Here is a 22,659-nt window from a genome sequence, read left to right as displayed (position 1 = left end):
CATTTACAATTCGTACAGAAACCAGTCGAGGAGCAGTGGTTGAGAAGGGAGTGAGACAGGGTTGTAGCCTATCCCCAATGTTATTCAATCTGTATATTGAGCAGGTAGTAATGGAAACAAAAGAAAAATTCGGAGTAGGAATTAAAATCCATGGAGAAGAAATAAAAACTTTGAGGTTCGCCGATGACATTGTAATTCTGTCAGAGACAGCAAAGGACCTGGAAGAGCAGCTGAACGTAATGGACATGGTCTTGAAAGGAGGATATAAGATGAACATCAACAAACGCAAAACGAAGATAATGGAATGTAGTCGAATTAAATCGGGGGATGCTGAGGGTTTTAGATTAGGAAACGAGACGCTTAAAGTAGTAAATGAGGTTTGCTATTTGGGGAGCAAAATAACTGATGATGGTCAAAGTACAGAGGATATAAAATGTAGACTGGCAATGGCAAGGAAAGCGTTTCTGAAGAAGAGAAATTTAAATGCGAACATTTTTAGGTTAGGCTTTACCGTGACTGTTACTGACATTAAATGAAACAACAAGTTTATTGTCACCAGTCACTTCAAAACGGTGACTGGTAACAGTAAACTTGTTGTTTCATGTAATGAAGAGAAATTTGTTAATATCGAGTATATATTTAAGTGTCAGGAAGTCGTTTCTGAAAGTATTTGTATGGAGTGTAGCCATATATGGAAGTGAAACGTGGACGATAAATAGTTTAGACAAGAAGAGAATAGAAGCTTTCGAAATGGGGTGCTACAGAAGAATGTTGAAGATTAGATTGGTAGATCACATAACTAATGAGGAGGTATTGAATAGAATTGGAGAGAAGAGAAAAGTGTGGCACAACTTGACTAGAAGAAGGGGTCTCTTGGTAGGGCATATTCTGAGCCATCAAGGGATCATCAATTTAGTATTGGAGGGCAGCGTGGAGGGTAAAAATCCGTGTGGGAGACCAAGAGATGAATACACTAAACAGATTCAGAAGGATGTAGGTTGCAGTAGGTACCGGGAGATGAAGAAGCTTGCACAGGATAGAGTAGCATGGAAAGGTGCATCAAACCAGTCTCTGGACTGAAGGCCACAACAACATAGCATAGGCGTGTAAACGTTGGAGAATCAATTTGGTAAGTTTCGCCATATGGTGTTGAGAGAAGTGTCATGTTTGTACAGGCTCCCTGGCGTATATGTCGGTGGGCATGGCGGTGCTGTGGAACGCCCCCATGATGCCGCGCCTGCAGCAGAACACGTCGCACATCGTGCTGACGGCGGACGAGGCGTCGTGGATGACGTCGGTGCCGCCGCTGGTGGGCATCGCGCCCAACTTCTTCACCGGCTGGCTGGTGCAGCTGGTGGGCCCGCGGCGCCTGCTGCTCTGCACGGCGCTGCCCTTCCTCGTGGCGTCGCTGTGGCAGCGCTTCGCCACCACCTTCGCCGAGCTGCTCGCCACCGTCGTCTTCTGGGGCGTGGGCTTCGGCATCGTGATCCCGGTCAGTACACAGCACTGCTCGGTTTCTAACAGGTGTAGGCTGCTGCGCTAATCTTAAAATGTTTTATGTCCTCATTTTCAGAAAGCAGTCAGTTACATACCGGCACGCTGCAACGCACAGCTCGTAATCATGAGACATAGAGGGAGGAATCTGCTGTCAATCTTAGCAGAATTGTTACTATTGTGGCCGGCATGCGAAAGAAAAAACACTGTCGGAACAGGCCTTGAAGGATCAACGGTGCTGCTGACCGGCCGCTGTGTCATTCTCAGCCCTTACGCGTCAGCGGATGTGGATATGGAGGGGCATGTGGTCAGCACACCACTCTTCCGGCCGTTGTCAGTTTTCGTTACAGGTGCCGCTTCTTCTCTAATAGCTCCTCAATTGGTGTAACAAGGGCTGAGTGCACCGCGCTTGCCAGCAGCACTCGGTAGACCTGGACGGTGTAATGGTACTTGAATTACGTAACCATTGCGGCACCTCATCTGAACCTCTCACTACCAGTAATATTCTACTGTGTTTCTGTAAAGTAGTTTATATATTTCTGAGACAACATTCAGATTTCATTTCATTAATGTAGAGGTACTTTGATACATCGATATGTTTATATTGCAATGATATTATTCTTACGTGTATTCTTTCTTTTGTCACTATGATCTTTGACGTACTTGTAATTCTGATTTTTGGGCGCGTAAGCGATTATTAGTTGTTAGAGAGTCGGACATTGAGAAAGTCAAGTCTAGGACGTCATGTTGGAAAGACGCATAACGTAGTCAGTATATAAAATGTGAACTTTAACAGTGAGGAAGATGTTTTCAAGTATCTTTTGTATTGTGAAGTGCTGTTTTGTGTGTTATGTGATATTACAGCGAAAGTAACAAAAAAGAAGTGTAAGTTAAATTCGGAGTGCTGATTACATTTTTACATCGCCATTGTCCTGCAAAAGTGTAATCTTCAAGAATGATTTGTGAAGCGCATCTACAAAACTTTTGAATATTGCAGAATAAAACCTAGGCCTCTTTGCATCCGAGCTTGGAATCATTACCAGCCGGCCGCTGGTGGCCGAGCGGTTCTAGGCGCTACAGTCTGGAACCGCGCGACCGCTACGGTCGCAGGTTCGAATCCTGCCTCGGGCATAGATGTGTGTGATGTCCTTAGGTTAGTTAGGTTTATGTAGTTCTAAGTTCTAGGGGACTGATGACCTGAGATGTTAAGTCCCATAGTGCTCAGAGCCATTTGAACCATTTTTTAAAATTAATACCACCTAGATTTTCGAAGATTGAGCCATGATTTTACAACGAGACCAGCGTGGGAAACACGAAAAGATGAGTGCCTAGTTTATTCATTATTACATGAAATGGCTTTATTATCTGTGCTCTAATAACATTTGCCACATAATAACTTTGTTGTTGCCCGAAAATGCAGTATTTAGCAGCGTGAGCAACACCACAATCATTATTAAATTTTGACCTTTGTTGTGGTAGCGTTGTTAGAACGGTGACCCATCCAAGTGCTGGCCAAGCCCAACAGTGTTTAACTTCGGTGATATGACGATGTTCCCACTGCGGAAAGGCCGTTGCCAAAAAAAAAAAAAAAAAAAAAAAAAAAAAAAAAGAAGGCACAAAAACCTCTAATAATTAAAAAAATAACATGAATTTCCCCTTTTAGTATAATGTACGTAGTACTATCTTAATTCAAGCATCGTCGTGTCGGGAGACCGCTGAGAAAATTAATAAAAATAAGAGGGTAACAGCAGCTATCCTTTCCAGAACAGCATACTTTCATTATTACTGGGTATAAGCTTCTGTTTGGTGTCATCGCTTCCAGTCCTGCTCGTTCCACATCCACACCGGAGAATACGTATTGAAGTTATAATTACTTATTATATAAAATATGAAAAACAGTCCGTCTTCATTTAACCTAACATTGTTAAAGAATAGAGTTACCTACTTACCTTATAGCATATATTTACATAATCACATACGAACTTAGTTTCATTAACGAATCCACGTTACGATTCTAACGTTCTGCAGTGGTATGATGATAGTGTACTGACGCACGTCTCATTAAACCTCCAGCGTGAGGTTCGTGACCAAGTGCGGCGACCCGAACGGCCAGTTGCGTGAGGGGAGATGTCGTTGACGATAGTGTCTATATTGCTAATTTTCCGTAGTAAATTGATTAAGAATTTGGCTCAACAATGTTATATGATTTTAATATTTACCTACGCCACTTTATCATTTTTTGATGTAGTGTTTTTATTTTATTTACTTGTTCCAGGCGCGCAGTCCGGAACCGCGCGACTGCTACGGTCGCAGGTTCGAATCCTGCCTCGGGCATGGATGTGTGTGATGTCCTTAGGTTAGTTAGGTTTACGTAGTTCTAAGTTCTAGGGGACTGATGACCACAGCAGTTGAGTCCCACAGTGCTCAGAGCCATTTTTTTATTTACTTAACGATCCCCAGACACGATGACGCTTGGATAAAAATATTAGTACTTATATTCAACTTACTTTTTAGAGGTTTCTTTGTGCATTTTTTTAAATTTTTAAGTTCTGTTTTTAAACTTTTTTATTTTACCAGTAGACACGGTATGATTGACTCTCTATCCCCACGTTCACATAAATGCTTTCGAGGACGAAACATGGAATTGCCTCATCGAAATCTGCATTTTCTCACAATAGATGGATTTTCATTAATATTATGAAATTGCAATGCAATATCGACATGCTGCTTTGAGTTTCAGCCTGAAATTATTGTTCCTACTTGTTTTCTTTTCTCTGATATTCTGCTCGTTTATGTGATTTACGCGTTTCTATTTTTAATTCACGCATTTACGCATTGACTGTGTTGTAGGATATATTCAGCTAATTTACGTAACATAGGCGGTAAGTAGTGGCGATAATTCTAAATCAAGTCGGAAGAAAGTGGGCTGCCATTGCGCTCCCTGGCAATAGCTGCCTAAACTATCAGAATAAAATCATTTGATTTAGTACTGAATTGTAGACCAGAAAGAATTACAAAAGATCATGCGAGAGCATGTGTTTACCTTTTAGAGCTGAGTCACAATCAACTTTTTCCTGTTTTGCAGGTGCTGAAATTGGTGACTACAAAAGACAAATTTTATCTACCGTATGTCTATCCCTATGGGAGTAGGTCTTTGGGACGACGGCCACTTAATATTGTGACAAAATAAAACACCTATAGCCGTCCTTATGATTTTATTTTATTTTGTTGCAACCATTTTCAGCGCTTCAATACTCCATCTTCAGGCCTGTATGCATAAAACAGTAACGATAGCATTATCAACTTATCAATCAGGTTAAAAACAGAATGACAAACAATGGCGAGCCTCTACAAGTGAATTTACACCGAACATTTCATAGGCCGAACAGGTGCCACTGTCACATATCTAAAATATACCGTAACGAATTTCCACTTAATGCATTGCACAATTATACTATCTATTATGATGTGTTGGTAAATGTGCCAACACCTTGTAGATATAGGAGGCCGAAATGGACGCTATCTAACGCCGACGGGCGTGAATTCTGGAACAGGATAAGTAGTGAATGGTAGCAAGAAAAATATGAGGCTCCTATTATACTTAACTTTTACATCTTCATGTGAATACAGCAGTCTTGATGAGACATTTCATACGATAACTATCCAACTATGTAAGGCTAATGGCGCCTTGCTAGGTCGTAGCCATGGACTTAGCTGAAGGCTATTCTAACTGTCTCTCGGCAAATGAGAGAAAGGCTTCGTCAGTGTAGTCGCTAGCAAAGTCGTCGTACAACTGGGGCGAGTGCTATATCGTATCTCGAGACCTGCCTTGTGGTGGCGCTCGGTCTGCGATCACACAGTGGCGACACGCGGGTCCGACATGTACTAAATGGACCGCGGCCGATTTAAGCTACCACCTAGCAAGTGTTGTGTCTGGCGGTGACACCACATTCCTCCCCCGCAAATCGGCGAACGGTCGTGTTATAAGGCTTCCGCCCGCCGTGGGGAGGACCCCATGTTGACGTATGCGATGAGGTGGGGAGCCTAAAAACAGGCGAGGCTGTGCCACCCGCACCCGGCCATTCGGTCCGAGGGGAGCTAGGAAACGCCTGAAAATCTAGTCCAGGTTGCAGGTCAACATGCGGTGTATGTGCCCGTAAAGAGACAGGAGGGGCCGAAGGGTCGACCTCTATTGCGTCGGGGTATCCGACGCGCGAAGACGTCATGTGGTCCGGAGCGGGCAAGAGTTCCATGGCGGAGGACAGCTGGTCACGGGAAGCGATCGGCGGCGCGTGACCCAGGGAGGCGCTTAGCGGCTGCAGCGAGGCGTCGAATGCGGGCGGCGCCGGCGGGAGAACAGGCGGCGGCGGCGGCGGCGGGGGCAAAATGGAAGGCATCGTCGGTAACACCTGGGGATGAGGCGAGCCAGTAGATGGGTCCCCAGGGCGCTGACCGGACGGCACCGTCGCTGAAAGCAGACGGGGAGCGGCAGAACCCGTGCGACGACAGAGGCGCAGCTGATTGAGATGCCGACGCACCTCACCAGAGGCCCCCAAAACCAAATACATCGCGTGGCCGAGGCAGCGAAGAATGCGCCCTGCGAGCCAACGCCGTGAACCTCGATAGTTGAGATAAAATACAACGTCGCCTGGAGCAAAAGCAGGAGTCTGCCGCTGCACAGGAACCTGATGCGGCGGATGTAGCAAAGACATCAAGGTTCGATGAGGACGACCGTGGAGCAACTCAGCCGGCGAGCGACCATCTCGGGGCTGAGAGCGATACGATGACAAAAAGAGCAACAACGCGTCCTCCCGAGAATGCGACTCTTTCAACTTCAACATCTGTGACTTGAAAGTCCGGACCAATCGTTCAGCGGCACCGCTTGACTGAGGCGAAAACGGCGCGGATGTCAGATGTTGAATACCATTGGCCTGGCAGAATGACTGAAATTCTGCGGACATGAATTGTGGGCCATTATCGGAAACAATAGTCTGCGGAAGACCTTCAATGCAAAAGATAGCAGACAACGCTTGGATGGTGGCAGTTGACGTCGTGGAAGATATCCGGACAACAAAAGGAAAATTACTGAAGGCATCTACCAGAACCAACCATCGAGCATTCCAGAATGGACCAGCAAAATCGATGTGCAAGCGTAAATGTGCCAACACCTTGTAGATATAGGAGGCCGAAATGCACGCTATCTAACGCCGACAGGCGTGAATTCTGGAACAGGATAAGTAGTGAATGGTAGCAAGAAAAGTATGCAGCTCCTATTATACTTAACTTTTATATCTTCATGTGAATACAGCAGTCTTGATGAGACATTTCATACGATAACTATCCAACTATGTAAGGCTAATGGCGCCTTGCTAGGTCGTAGCCATGGACTTAGCTGAAGGCTATTCTAACTGTCTCTCGGCAAATGAGAGAAAGGCTTCGTCAGTGTAGTCGCTAGCAAAGTCGTCGTACAACTGGGGCGAGTGCTATATCGTATCTCGAGACCTGCCTTGTGGTGGCGCTCGGTCTGCGATCACACAGTGGCGACACGCAGGTCCGACATGTACTAAATGGACCGCGGCCGATTTAAGCTACCACCTAGCAAGTGTGGTGTCTGGCGGTGACACCACATATTAAAAACTTCTTTAAATAACTATTCATGATTTTTATTGGTCAATCGGATATACATTATTTGCACAATCCTGAAATAACCTATTATAAGACAAAATAACTGTAGAAGGTGATAAATGGAAGAAAACAATACCTCACAAACAAGTAAAGAGAAAGAACATAACCTATGTGTCACGTCAAAGTATAATGCTTAGTTGTACACAGATGAGGGGCATACACTATGTCATCTATAAAATGAATGTCCAAGACGTGTTATAAAACCGAATGTAAGACCCACCGCAGATCATAACATATGTAGAACGTATGAAAGACTCCCACATTAAGTGATATGTGCCTGTCTTCAATTCCACGTGAGTTTGCATTACATTACCTTAACTGAAATTCCACTATATATGACTCGTGGCAATCCCAGTGTTTTTGTTGTAATGGCGTTTGTATAGCCAGCTTACAGATTTCTGTCACATGTTAACAGTTTACGTCTGACATAAAAATAACAGTTACTTACGTTTTAATTACGGGCAATTAATAATGTAGCTTGACTTTGACACGATTTGTGTGACATGTATTTTCGTATGAAAAAAATTAATTGCTTGCATGTAATGGCTCTTGGTTTCAATGTCATTGAAAAACCTAAGTGTGTATCGGGTGCAATGCAATTGTTCATAACTATAAACTATTTTAGATCTCAATTATTTCTTATGTTTAAAACACAGGAGTACTTTTTGAGCGGGATGCTACTCAGTAAACTTTTCTGGTTTTTCATATATATATATATATATATATATATATATATATATATATATATATATATATATATATATATTTGTTGAGTCACCCATTGTGATACACTGCATCCTTGCGGGCTGCTTAGTATCCCTGTGTGTGATTGTTTCGTGGCAGTACATGATATATAGATACATTCCCACATGAAAACATTCATCATGAACAGTTTTCTTGTGGGCGTCTTTCATACGTCCTACATATGTTATGATCTGAGGTGGATCTTACATTCGGTTTTGTAACATGTCTTGGACATTCATTTTATAAATGAGACATAGTTTATGCCCCTCATCTGTGTGCAACTAGGCATTTTATACTTTGACGTGACACAGAGGTTTCTCTTTGCTTGTTTGTGAGGTATTGTTTCCATCCATTTATCACCTTCTACAGTTATTTTGTCTTACAGTAGGTTATCTCGGGGTTGTACAGGTAATGTATATCCGATTGACCAGTAAAGATCATGAATAGTTATTTAAAGAAGTTTTTAATAAATAGTATAATTGCGCAATGCATTAAGTGGAAATTCGTTACGGTATATTGTAGATATGTGACAGTGGCATCTATTCGTTCTATCAAATGTTCGGTGTAAATTCACTTGAAGAGTCTTGCCATTGTTTCTCATTCTGTTTTTAATCTGTTTCTATGTAACTTGATTGATAAGTTGATAATACTCCCGTTACTGTTTTATGCGTACAGGCCTGAATATGCCGCATTGAAGCGTTGAAACTGGTTGCGACAAAATAAAATAAAATCGTAAGGATGGTTGTAGGTGTCTTATTTTGTCACAAAATCATCATTGTTCGGCAGCCGTAAAAGATAAGCCTATGTTCTCGCGGATTTTTATTTAGATTCTTTTGAATTCTACAACCTGGTATAAGGTAACTGGATTTAGCTCTATATGATACGCATCGTATATCAAGAGAGCGCTCTGGCGGAAAACATTTTTACTTAATTCACCTCATGAAATTCAAACGGATGAACAGACATTCATGGAACGTAGCTAAGAACCATTCCGATTAAACCAGCTTTAAAATGAAAAAAAAACTCTCTTAAGATCTGACCTTTCGTTCGGGAGCTACGATGCCACAGACAAGTGCACAGATACACACGTCAAACTTGTAACGCCCTTCTGATTGCCTCTGAGATTAAAAACGTCAGTAAATATTCAAATTTTCAAATGTGTGTGAATTACTGAGAGACCAAACTGCTAATAACAACACACACACCCATACCCGAGGGAGGATTCGAACCTCCGTCGGGAGGGAACCGTCGGGAACAATTCAAATGATACGCAGAGGCTAATCGACTGGCCTGGTGTCATCACCAGCAGATCGTCGAGCGCACACTCCAAACAACAACAAAGACTCAACAGGAGGAGATGACACGAGGAGCAAACCCGGGGAAATCGGGCCCCCGCAACGAAGTTGGTACGTCACCCTATTGCTTTGTCCGACATACGAGGGTGGTTTGATAAGTCTGATAAAGAGGCAACAAAAAATGTTTATTTCGTAAACAACCCACCTTACTTCTCGACATAGTTTCCTTTAGGCGATATACACTTGATCCAGCGATCCTCCAGCTTTTTCATCCCATCTGAAAATAAAGTTCTGTCAAAGTCTGCAAAATACTCGTCAAGTGCAATTATCACTTCTTCATTTGACGGAAATTTCTTTGCAACAAGCCAAAGTTTCAAGCTCGGCACCGAGCGAGGTGGCGCAGTGGTTAGCACACTGGACTCGCATTCGGGAGGACGACGGTTCAATCCCGTCTCCGGCCATCCTGATTTAGGTTTTCCGTGATTTCCCTAAATCGCTTCAGGCAAATGCCGGGATGGTTCCTTTGAAAGGGCACGGCCGATTTCCTTCCCCATCCTTCCCTCACCCGAGCTTGCGCTCCGTCTCTAATGACCTCGTTGTCGACGGGACGTTAAACACTAATCTCCTCCTCCTCCTCCAAGCTCGGCAGCAGGAAGAATTCACGTGGGAGTCAGCTCTGTTGAATAGGGTGGATGAGGAATCAATTCAAAGCCCAGTTCATGGACTTTCGCCATTGTTATCGCTGATGTGTGGGAGGGTGCATCATCCAGGTGAAAGAGCAAATTTTTGTGTGTCAATATTGGTCTTTTCCTCAGCCAACGCAAGTTTCAGACGATCCAACAAAGAAGCGTAATAGGGCTCAGTTATGGTTCTGCCCTTTTTCATGTATGAGGATTATTCCTCCAGAATCCCAAAAAACAGTGTCCATCACCTTACTAGCTAACAAAATTGTCTTTGTCTCCTTCAGTGCACTTTCTCCAGCCTTTGTCCACTGTTTTTGCTTCCGTTTCGACTCGGGTGTGTAATGATGTCTCCAGGTTTCATCAACAGTCACAAATCGCAGTAAAAAGTGTTGAGGATTGCGATTAGGCATCACCGTAAATTGTGTTAAAATGTTGTGCCGGATTCGCTTTCGGTCGACTGTGAACACCACGGCACCCACTTGACACACAGCTTCTGTATAGCCAATTCCCCGAACAGGATATTACGCAATCACTCAGTTCAGATGCCTACAGTGCAAGCAAACCCACGATTTTTTATTCGGTGGTCTTGTGTTACCATATCATAGATCTTCCCAGAGCTTTCCTTTGAGGTGTCCTCCACTGGATGGCCGAAGTGCGCTTCGTTTCGGTGCATCGACCACGCTTAAATTCATTATTTCAGGAGTAAATGGTCTCCAACGATGGTACAGAGCATGCATGAACTTCAGCCAGCTCTGTTTTGATTTGTGCGGCAGTCCAACCCTTCAACTAAAAATGTTTCATAACAGCACGAAGCTCGGTTTTCTCCATTTTTAATCACAGAAGACACAATGACCGGTTGAGATAGCTGTCTACACTCTACGTTTTTGAAATTCTTTATACTATCCTTGGGATAATCAAACTTACCAACCACGAAGGAACAACAAAAATATACCTTTGTTTCTGGAAATTTACCAGGCTTGTCAGACCACTCTCGTACATCGTGAACGCTGGAGTACGTTAAGAGCCAGGAGGGAAATCAGTAAGTCAATGAAAAGGCATCCAGTAAACTCGTTAACTTTGTCATATGTTACTTATAGCGTGAGTCTATCTAAATGCACAGCTACGAAGTGTCCTCGGGGCCTTTCGCGATGGCTGCGAAGTTTTAAAATTGGTCTCAAATAGTAACTTAGTGCCCTCTGGAGAAGGTCGCTGCCACTCGTAAGGCCTATAGTGGCCGTACTGTGCGTCCGCCACAGTCCCAGCATATCTCGTCGGCCCCGGAACAAACCAGGCCAGTGTATATTACCGAACCACGATATTGTTGCACATGGCCTTCCGAGGCAGTTTTCGGAAACACGCAGTGTCATTACAGTAAACAATACACTGGTGACTAAGAAAAACTCAGAGCACTGCCATTGCTTTTAGATCAACTGTGAAAATACTGACAAGTGGTTCAGTGTGTCCTCGTGAAATATCGAGAGAAGTGCAATGCGGTGTTATCCATAATCACGAATACCCTGTGAATGGAAAACAGAGGAATGTGTCGCAATAGTGGACACATTTAGATGAAAAAGAGCTTTATTCAGATCTGATCTCTCAGATTTCCTCGACGTGATTGGTTAATAGTGAATTTCATTATTTAAATTGAAACCTCAAGTCCTGTTTATTAGGTTTCTCTGACATCTTTATTACGGTAGACTCCTTAATTATGCTGTCGCAGAAACTTAGCGTTTGGACCACGATATTGGTCTCGTCGTATTTCATTTCTAGATTATATTCGAGGCAGTTATCGGAGCGACAACTGGTTTGATTACTTTTAACCGGGTATGATGGTAATATTCCTTGCATCTTTCCTCGACTGTTAAGAGGGTCTGCCCAACGTAACATACGTCACATTTTCAAAATGGTTCAAACGGCTCTAAGCACTATGAGACTTAACATCTGAAGTGATCAATCCCCTAGACTTAGAACTACTTACACCTAACTGATCTAAGGACATCACACACATTCATTCCCGAGGCAGGATTCGAACCTGCGACCGTAGCAGCAGCACGGTTCCGGACTGAAGCGCCTAGAACCGCTCGGCCACAGCGTCAGATTTTCATGGAATTGGAGGTTTATATCGTCTTTAACATTGCATTATTCCAGAAACCGGTTGTTTTGAGATTATTAATCGTCCGGTTAAATCAGTGCTAAAAAGAAGATACAAAAACTAAAACCGGTTGTTTTTACCATCCCAACTACAGCTGCTCTAGCCGGTGTTTAGATAAGTTTTCGTACACATCTATATAAATGTTTATTTCGCTCCACATTTCCGCCTCAGATATTCAATCAGTTAACTATCACAAAATTATTGGGACTCTTTGCGGCCACTTGGCTGGAGAATTGCCTGTTGGCTTTAGTTCCAGGCTCTTCGGCTGACATTTGTTTAGCGATTTTTCATATGTCTCGCCAGCACGAGTGTTGGCCTTGTCAAAGTTTCACCCTCCATTGCCTGTGGCTGACTGCAGTTGAGTCCGCAACTGAAGATTATATACTGCATACATGTCGCGTCAATTTCTGAGGGCTTTTTCCTGGTTCCCTTTGTTACCTGCAACGGTCACTTGTTAAAACTATGTTTGTGGATTTCTGTGGCTTTCCTGAAAAATGGCAATGACAGCTCTTCTCCACATCGAGAACCTGCGTTTCGGCAAATTTTATTATGCGACCTGTCTCAAAGCATGCGTGTTCCGATTGTTGCACTAATTCGAACATGCAATACTGTTTACGTTCGATGATCCTGGTTTTAATGGATCCTCCACTTATTCCAACACAGACTTTTCCACGCGTCTACGGTATGCAGTATATTCCCCTGAATTATTCTAGCGCCGGCCGGGGTGGCCGAGCGGTACTAGGCGCTTCAGTCTGGAACAGCGCGAGCGTTCTGGTCGCAGGTTCGAATCCCGCCTCGGGCATGGATGTGTGTGATGTCCTTAGTTTAGTTAGTTTTAAGTGGTTCTAAGTTCTAGGGGACTGATGACCTCAGATGTTAAGTCCCATAGGGCTCAGAGCCATTTGATTTTGAACTATTCTCGCTGTCGGGTTGGGGAGATAATTAAAGCAGTACCACATTGCCACGTCACAACCGTCTGTCACACCACCTCGTTCTGCACTTCAGTCAGTATCGTCTTCCAACACCTCCTGCCGATGCAAGCCATAGCTCGTAAAACGAAGTTCCAACAATTTTCAGCAACTGGGCTTTTCGAGCACTCAGCATTAAACTGGAACAAATCCTGGACTCGCTTGGCCAAATCGCTTAGTTGGGACTGAAAACGCAATATTTGCTTCCTGGAAGAGCTGTTGTCTTGTATAAACTCAGTACTGGCTTTCACAGTGGTGAGGTATTCAGAGCACAGGTTAGAAGCCGCTCTTACCTCACCTACATCCTGTTTATTCATCTGTAGCGGACAATCCACGTGCCATGCAGTCTCAGTGTAACTGCATCAAACTCCCCCCAGTAGCCTGACCTCTCACACATAGCTCGCATTGTAAAGATTCTCACCAGTCACTTCGAGGTGCCCACATTTGCAAGTAAAACAACCGGTATCAGAATACAAGGAACGGTTCCAAACAATGAGTCTATCAATTTAATTTCATCAAGTTACCAAATTTCGTTTATATCTCCTGGTATAGCACCCCCTGCCTATCACGTAACCATTCTCTTGCTAACACTGGAATGTTAGCAATGCATGGAGCAGAGCGTGGGAAGGAGAAGCTATAACATGTAAAATTAAACAAATTATCTTTATTCCCATACGTATTAACAAATGAAGTTTGGCATAATTTAAGAAATATATCACACAAATCAATTTTATAAAATACACCTTTACAACCTTTAAAATTTGCATACACAAAAAAAAATCAAAATGATTCCTGTAATAAATGTGCTGCTCAAAAACGTGATAGCCCATTCATGACTGGCTTCTACTAGTTCACTAGTTCTCCTTAGTCGTCACCCCCATCTCACGGACACGGGTTGCAGTCTGTCGAAGCACAGGCTGCAAAAGTGAGAGCCATCCAACAATAACCAGCGTACGAACCAATACAGACGCGCTCCACGCTAAGTTCCTTCTCCCGCTATTCGCATGCCCCTGCCGGGACGCCTCAAAATCCGTCAACAAATAACGGAGTAACAACGTCTCTGATGGACCGGCGTTTACCGGTACGAACCATGCACGCAAACATTACGCAGAGTTGAGCTTTTCACGAATTTCGATCGTCACGTCGTTAAGTGCGCTCAAGAGCTGCATCAGAGACTTAATAATGAGGCTGGATGGATAAAGGATAACAGTGGACTAAAGTAAACCTGCCTTTAGCATGAGGGTTGATTTGAACACCAGAATGCTTCGTTGAGCAATGTCGTTTTGGAGGTGATATGCCCATATGCCCTTGCCATCTCCCCCCCCCCCCCCCTCAACCAATTCGATCTTATTGGCTGGCCTAAAAGTGAATCACCGAGAAAGCGAGGAGGAAACTAAGTGAAAGTTCACAGGTTCAGAAGCAATGTGACGTTATTTCTACGAAATCGGGTCAAAGTTACAGAGACCTTGGCAGTATGATCTCATTTGTCAAATTGGCACCCCCTCCCCCTGGTGGGGACGTATACACTGTTTCGGTTGGGAACTGCGTCATAAAGCCGTTGTTTATGCTCCTGTGGCAAGCTGCTCCACAACTTCTAATAATGGTCTTCCATATCTCCCATGCGACTTACCATTGTGCCGCCGGAGTTCCCTCAATCACTACCAACCGTGACATGAAGTCGCACCAATGGTCCCCAAATTATGACGCCAGGAGTAATACCACTGTGTTTCTCCAAAACATTGGAAGAATGGAACCTCTCTCTAGGTCGCCGCCATATTCGCTGACGATGGTCGTCCTTGGTAGTGCAGAACAATGCCTCATCTCTGATCACTATGCGACACAGATCATCAGCAGTCCTCACTACCTGATAACGACACTATCGAAATTTCCTAGCCAGACTGCTGGTAGTCTCCGACCAAAAGTTATGGATGCCGCAGAATGTGACAGAGAGTCCATTACTTGTTCTCGTATGGCAGGGGTTACTATGCGCATGATGAACAATTAGACGATTCACCCTAGTGATGCCTAGGCGAGATCGACTGCAACGTTGACAACAGGTATGCCTGTCTTCGCGTTCCCGTGTGGTTTAATCGATCCCGATGTTGGACAACTGTCTCAAATGAATACACAAAAAATCTGGACACTGCACGATTCGACCAGCCGCTCAAATGGAGACCCACAATGAGACCTTTCCAAACTCGGTCAGCAGTCACTCAGTATGAGACGCTGTTCCTGCTACATATATACCTTACCAGACCTGATAATAACATTAAACACGAACATCATTAATGCACTATGGTGGCTGTTCGACTTGTCGGAGAGAATCGGAGCTTTTAATGTCCGCCACCTCGACGTAGACTGTTAAAAATTTAAAATGTCTAACCGAACCTCATTTTTTCCTAACAAACAGGCTCAGGTAAATTTTCTTGAAGTTCTTGAGCAACTCAAGACCTGGGATGACAGATTACGAATAGTTTGTCATTTCTAGTATGAAAGCTTATTTCTTGATGCTGAATACGCTTTCTTCACATTGTCGGCAAAGTAGTCTTGAGGTAATATTTCTGATGAAATGCAGAAATATATTGAAGAACCAAAGAAACTGGTACACCTGCCCAGTAACGTGTAGGGCCCCCGTGAGCACGCAGAAGCGCCGCAGGACGACGTGGCATGGACTCAGCTAATGTCTGAAGTAGTGCTGGAGGGAACTGCGTCATGAATCCTGAAGTGCTGTCCATAAATCCGTAAGAGTACGAGGGGGTGGAGATCTCCTCTGCACAGCACGTTGCAAGGCATCACAGATATGCTCAATAATGTTTACGTCTGGGGGGTTTGGTGACCAGCCGAAGTGTTCAACCTCAGAAGAGTGTAGAAATTCTGCTCGTGTGGGGTGTCGCATTGTCCTGCTGGAATTGCCCAAGTCCGTTGGAATGCACAATGGACATGAATGTATGCAGGTGATCAAACGTGTCGCCTGTCAGGGTCGTATCTAGATGCATCAGAGGTCCCATATCTCTCCAACTGCACGCGCCCCACGACATCACAGAGCCCCCACCAGCTTGAAGAGTCTCCTGCTGACATGCAGAGTCCATGGATTTATGAGGTTGTCTCCACGCCCGTGCTCGTCCATCCGCTCGGGACAATTTGAAACGAGACTCGTCCGACCAGGCAACATCTTTCCAGTCATCAACAGTCCAGTGTCGGCGTTGATGGGTCCAGGCGAGGCGTAAAGCTTTGTGTCGTGCAGTCATCAAGGGTACCCGAGTCGGCCTTCGGCTCCGAAAGCCTAAATCGATTATGTTTCGTTGACTGGTTCGCACGCTGACACTTGTTGGTGGTCCAGCATTGAAATCTGCAGCAACCTGGGAAGGGTTGCACTTCCATCACGTTGAACGATTCTCCTCAGTTGTCGTTGGTCCTGTTGTTGCAGGATCTTTTTCCGGCCGCAGCAATATCGGAGATTTGATGTTTTGGCGGATTCCTAATATTCACGGTACACTCGTGAAATGGTCGTAGGGGAAAATTCCCGCTTCAGCACTACCTCGGAGATGCTGTGTCCCACCGCTCGTGCGCCGATTGTAACAGCACGTTCAAGCTCACTTAAATCTTGATAACCTGCTCCAGACACTTGTTGTCTTGTAAAGAAGTTATATAAAACTGCAACCAGTCATTTTTTTATAATTATGTTTTATTCCATGAACCGGTTTTCGAACCTTTTCAGGTTCATTTTCAGGTGGTGTCTCGAAGTTACATCATTATTTCTAGCATAATGCTGGGTGCTAGCTCGTGACAGTACGGGCGGCTTTTTTCGGTTATGTTCCGTTGAACAGAATGAGAGTGTCCAGAATGAGATTTTCACTCTGCAGCGGAGTGTGCGCTGATATGAAACTTTCATGTACTGTGCGTGTCGTCTGGCCGATGTAATCTTTGCCACACTGGAGAGGAATTTTATAGATCCCGAATCCGTGGAGATACGCCTAGCGCAAAATCTTATAAGTCGTGATGGCGGTTTCAACTGGACAAGGCTTGGGACCCGGTGATCACTCTAATTTCCTCCGAGAGAAGACGTTTTATTCATAATGACACGTCTGGCGACATCTGACGTCTGTTTTAGCGACCTGGGCGCGCATTCCGGCAGAGGGTGGACACGTAGTTTTCACCTTTACGCATGCGCCTGCGCGCCACAGATAGAACAGTAGCTCCAGAGGGTGCGGATTTCGATAGAGGACGCTCCTGTGACGGAGGCCAATGCGCATGCGTTTTCGCGCCAATTTTTTGGTTTAAAGTTGACTCCGGGAACTTGCAGTCTCCAGTGACGGACATTCATCTGAAGATGGCTGGACGATTGCCAGCCGAAATATCGTGGCAAAAAGTCAATATGATCCGGCTGCAATCCCGAAATCTCACCGTACATTCAATACGCCGTGAAAACTTCAAGAATCACAACATAGAACAAAATCTGCTAATACCCCATTTTGCCGACAAAGGCACGATACTTGACCTTCTTGAAAATTGAAATATTTATCTATACAAATACAGTTCAAAATGTTCAAATGTATGTGAAATCTTATGGGACTTAACTGCTAAGGTCATCAGTCCCTAAGCTTACACACTACTTAACCTAAATTATCCTAAGGAGAAACACACACACCCATACCCGAGGGAGGACTCGAACCACCGCCGGGAACAGCCGCACAATCCATGACTGCAGCGCCTCAGACGCTCGGCTACAAATACAGCATCTGACCACTTACTCAATGACCAAACTGAACTGAGAAACAAACTTTTCCTTCAGTACTTTGAAGATTTACTAATTCAAAACAAGTAACCACTCAACCAACCCTACTACATGTCCCCACTCGCCTCCCTCATAACCACTCCCCCCTATCCTCCTTACATCCTAACTACACTGGTGTCAATGTAAATATACCACCACAGAATAAAACCTATACTATGTTTCTAAATAGTAAAGTTTTCTATTGTTAAAATAAATCAGTACTTTTATACATGTTACTTGTAGCTGGAGCAAAGAGGATCTGCCTTCACCAATATTCCAGATTACGTTCGTGTAAGAACAAAAATGAGTCGACAGTTCACTTGAACTTTTGTTCTTGTTTTTAGATATAAAGTGTATGGTCATATCAACAGCTTTAATCCACTACAAACACTATAACTTTTATACATATTACCTTAGCTAAAAAAATAGAATCTACCTTTACTAATATTCCAGATTATATTATCGTAAGAACAGAAATAAATCAACAGTTCATTTGAAGGTTGATTATTATTTAAAATTTAAACTTAAATGTAAAGGTCTTCTTCTTATTCTTCTTTCTCTTCCGCCTTTGTCCCGCAGTTTTCGCAGGATCGGCGTCGTTACAATCGGATTTGGCATGATTAGTTTGAAGGGGTGGCCAGATGCTCTTTCTGTTGCCACCCTGTACCCCCGGGACAGAATCAGTGCACCCCAGCTGTATGTCTATGGCGTAATTCACGTAACAGTGTGAACGTGCTTCAAATGTCTGCGAGTCGTGTAACTGCCGCGGGACGTGGGGACCAGTCTGGTATTCCCCTAGTGAGATGTGGAAATCTGCCTAAAAACCACTTCTAGGCTGGCCAGCACACCGACCCTCGTCGTTAATCCGCCAGGCAGATACGATCCGGGGCCGGCGCGCCTACCCGAGTCCAGGAAGCAGCGCATTAGCGCTCTCGGCTAACCTGGCAGGTTTAAACGTAAAGATCATAGTCATACAAACGGATGTATCTCATTGTAAATACGGTAACTCTATATTATTGACTCCTGTGCATTCATGTTGATGCCAATCTTGGTTAACATTTATGTTATAAACTGACTGTATTATACGTTAATATACGAATAGAAATAAGACATATCACTTTAAGTTTATTCTTGTAGTAATTCATTAATTTATTTTTTTATTTTGCGCTCTCATGTTATCGGCAGTGTGATTAAAATATTTGCCCTTATATCGACTTTAATACATGTAAAAAAGAACAAATTACATCTCTGCGCAAAGTAGGCCTATGCCATATCTTTTTGTCAAGATCTTTGTTACAAGCAACAGTTGTACAGCACATTCTGGATGCTGGCAAAGTTTCGCTGTCAGAGTGTAAATTAATTCATATTCTTTTAAAGTGTGCAAAGTGATATACCCACTAACCATCAAAATAGAAGCAAACGGATGGACACTAACGAAAAAAGCCCCCCATTCTGTCGGAGTAAGTAAAAAACTAATTTTACATCATATCGTCAGATATACAATAGTCATGGCGATACATTAAAGCGTGTTCCATCTTCTTGTCACAGAGCCAGCACCCAGCATTATGCTAAAAATAAGAACGTAACCTCCAGTAACCATCTGAAGATGAACCTGAAAAGGTTCAAAAACCGGTTCATGGAATAAACATAGCTACTCAAAAAAGTGACTGGTTGCTGTTTTATGTAACTTGTTTACATTCAATTAACAGTCACGGGTTCGAAAACATCCGTAATGGATAAGCTTAGTAACCTGATAGTCGGTACGTTGTTATTTTGTTGAATAAGTGACAGTGTGGAACTATATCAAGTGCCTTACAGAACCCGAGAGACAATCCGTCATCTAGAATGTCGTTCCATACGGCGCTCCGTACATCAAGTACGAAAATAGCGAGTTCAGTTTCACAAGATATTATCTACGAGGGGGGTTCAATAAGTAATGTAACACATTTTTTCTATGACAATTTCGATTGATAAGATGCGGTATTTTTTGTGGGATGTCGTGGAATATTCCCGTTTCAGCTCCTATAGGTTCATGAGGTTCCGATGGGCAGCTCCACTACATGTGGTACACAAAATAGCGGCTGTAATGGAGGTACGTTCCAAGCTGAGAGCTGTCTCTGAGTTTCTTTTGGAGGGAAACCAGAGAATGTCAAGTATTCATAGGCGCTTGCAGAATGTCTACGTAGGCTTGGAAGAGAACAAAAGCACGATGAGTCGTTGGACAGGGCGTCTGTCATCATCGCAACAAGGTCGTCCAAACCGGTCGGCCGCACAGAGTCGTGAAATTGAAGAAAGAGCTTCTTATTATTCACGACAGTGGAAGGCCTCACACAAATCTGTGCATACGAGAGGAGCTCATGAAACTTCATTGAACTGTTCTTCCTCATCCACCCAAACTCCTGCATATCGCACCTTACGACTTCCATCTGTCTGATCCAATGGAGGATGCACTCTGCAGGAACCAGTAAGTGAATGATGGGAAGGTTATTCACGCAGCAAGATGTTGACTCCGGTGTCGGCCAGTCGAGTGGTAAATGGTAAATGATCGTATTACCAAGCGGATATACAGGCCCTCCTAGTAAGGTGGCGTAAGGTCATCGCATTGAACGGAAATTATATTAGAAAATAGGGTTTTGAACCCAAAATAAATGGTGTATTGTAATCCTGAATAAAACCAACGTGCTCTCAGAAACTAATGTTTTGCATTACTTATTGAACGCCTCCCCTTATTTTGATTCTTTTGTGTGAGCAAGTAATGTATTCTAGAATTCTACAAGAGCTTCATATTAGCAATGCAGCCTTACAGTATGTACACCTGCTTGAAGGCGCTTCTCCGGTTGTTGGCAGGTGAGCCCGCAGTATCAGGTGGAGATTGCTGAGGATCGCGTGCGTGGACTCATGATCTCGATGGGCATGGTCATGATGGGTATCGGCGGCATCCTGATGACCAGCATAGCACCCTACGTGGACTTCTTCACGCTGTGTGAGGTCGTGCTGGCGGTCCCCGTGCTGTTCGTGGGGACCTTCTGGTGGATGCCCGAGAGCCCATACTACCTGGTGTCGAAAGGCCGCACGGAGGAGGCGACGGACGCGCTGATGCGGCTGCGCGGGAAGGACTCTGCCAAAGAGGTGGAGGACGAGCTGCAGCAGATCCTGCGCTCTGCAGAGCAGCGCGACCAAAAGGGCGGCGGCGGCACCGCAGAGGCCTTCCGGGAGCTGCGGCGTAGCGCTGCGGCAAGAAGGGCGCTGGTGGTGCGTATTTAGGGTTCGTAGCCCACCGGGCTGAACCTGTGGAGCGGGACACACCAGGGAAAATTTCCTTGTAACTACGCTGCCGGAAAAGATAAATGCAACAACGTCGTGGATAAAACCAGTTTAGTGACAAATGAAGTGACAGATAATACGTTATTAGCAGAATGAGATTTCCACTTTGCAGCGGAGTGTGCGCTGATATGAAACTTCCTGGCAGATTAAAACTGTGTGCCGGACCGAGACTCGAACTCGGGACCTTTGCCTTTCGCGGGCAAGTGCTCTACCATCTGAGCTACCCTAGCACCACTCACGCCCCGTCCTCACAGCTTCATATCACACAGTTTCAGCGCACACTCCGCTGCAGAGTGAAAATCACATTCTGGAAACATCCCCAAGGCTGTGGCTAAGCCATGTCTCCGCAATATCCTTTCTTTCAGGAGTGCTAGTTCTGCAAGGTTCGCAGGAGAGCTTCTGTAAAGTTTGGAAGGTAGAAGACGAGGTACTGGCAAAAGTAAAGCTGTGAGTGCGGAGCGTGAGTCGTGCTTGGGTAGCTCAGTTGGTAGAGCACTTGCCCGCGAAAGGCAAAGGTCCCGAGTTCGAGTCTCGGTCCGGCACACAGTTTTAATCTGCCAGGAAGTTTCATAATACGTTATTGTAGAAAAAATGAAATGATCGTATGGTATTGTTGGTCGGGAGGCCCCATTCGGGGGAGTTCAACCGTCGTATTGCAAGTCCTTTTTAGGTGACGCCACAGCGCCGACTTGCGAGTCAATGATGATGAAAATTATGACGAAGGACACACAATAACCAGTACCCTGCCGGGAATCGAACCCGGGCCCCCTGCGTGGTAAGCGGTAACGTTACCGCTACGCTACAGAGGCGGACGTGAGTGGGGAAGTATATGATAACAAATTGAGACCAAATGAGAAACTCATGCCACCCTGAAAGGTGCCCAAACAGATGCATCAATGTGTATTCTTGCATGGGTACCACTATAAATTCCAGTGAATCAGTCTATTTCGCAATTAAGTCGCACGCATTTCGTTTGGCGATCGGTTTCGGTCTTTCCTCAGGTCATCATCAGACCTCCCGCCGGAGGTTCGAGTCCTGCCTCGGGCATGGGTGTGTGTGTGCTGTTCTTAGCATGAGTTCGTTTAAGTTACTTTAAGTAGTGCATAAGTCTAGGGAACGAGGACCTCAGCAGTTTGGTCCCTTAGGAATTCACACATATTTGAACATTTTTTACTCTGCAAACAAGATCATACATGTTGTAGATCCTCGAAGAATGAATACAGTCATAGAACAAAAATAGCATAAAATAAATGGCTGGTATTCTCTTGGTGGTGGGATGGACCAGGTCGCTCTGGAAGTGTGTGGAACACTGCTGAGTAGAGCTCTTACATAGTACCACCAACAGCCAGTCGTAGAGTACCGTTTCTGTAGCTCGCAAGACCTCTTTGTAAACGTATACTATTGTAAGTTACTGACAGAAAAGAAAGGAAAAAAATAGGGTTATTATGAATACATGTAAGAGACATAAATTGCAGCAGAATGCTTCGCCCAATGACACTGGCTGTATTCATTATACGTATGCTCTTTGTATCAACGTGAG

At 44.4% G+C, this 22,659-nt stretch overlaps 1 protein-coding gene across 1 annotated transcript; it reads left to right on the top strand.

Annotated features, from left to right (window-relative positions):
• The first annotated feature begins 1,189 nt into the window (after positions 1–1,189).
• On the top strand, positions 1,190–21,059 carry LOC124613579 (facilitated trehalose transporter Tret1-like). The gene is made up of 2 exons (XM_047142294.1): positions 1,190–1,492; positions 20,643–21,059. The coding sequence occupies exons 1-2, from the start codon at positions 1,190–1,192 to the stop codon at positions 21,057–21,059; spliced, it is 720 nt and encodes a 239-aa protein (XP_046998250.1).
• Positions 21,060–22,659: the final 1,600 nt, after the last annotated feature.

The sequence above is a fragment of the Schistocerca americana genome, chromosome 4 (genome assembly GCF_021461395.2).
Source record: "Schistocerca americana isolate TAMUIC-IGC-003095 chromosome 4, iqSchAmer2.1, whole genome shotgun sequence".
In the NCBI taxonomy this organism is placed as follows: Eukaryota; Metazoa; Arthropoda; class Insecta; order Orthoptera; family Acrididae; genus Schistocerca; species Schistocerca americana.
This window is presented reverse-complemented; position numbering and strand designations above follow the sequence as displayed.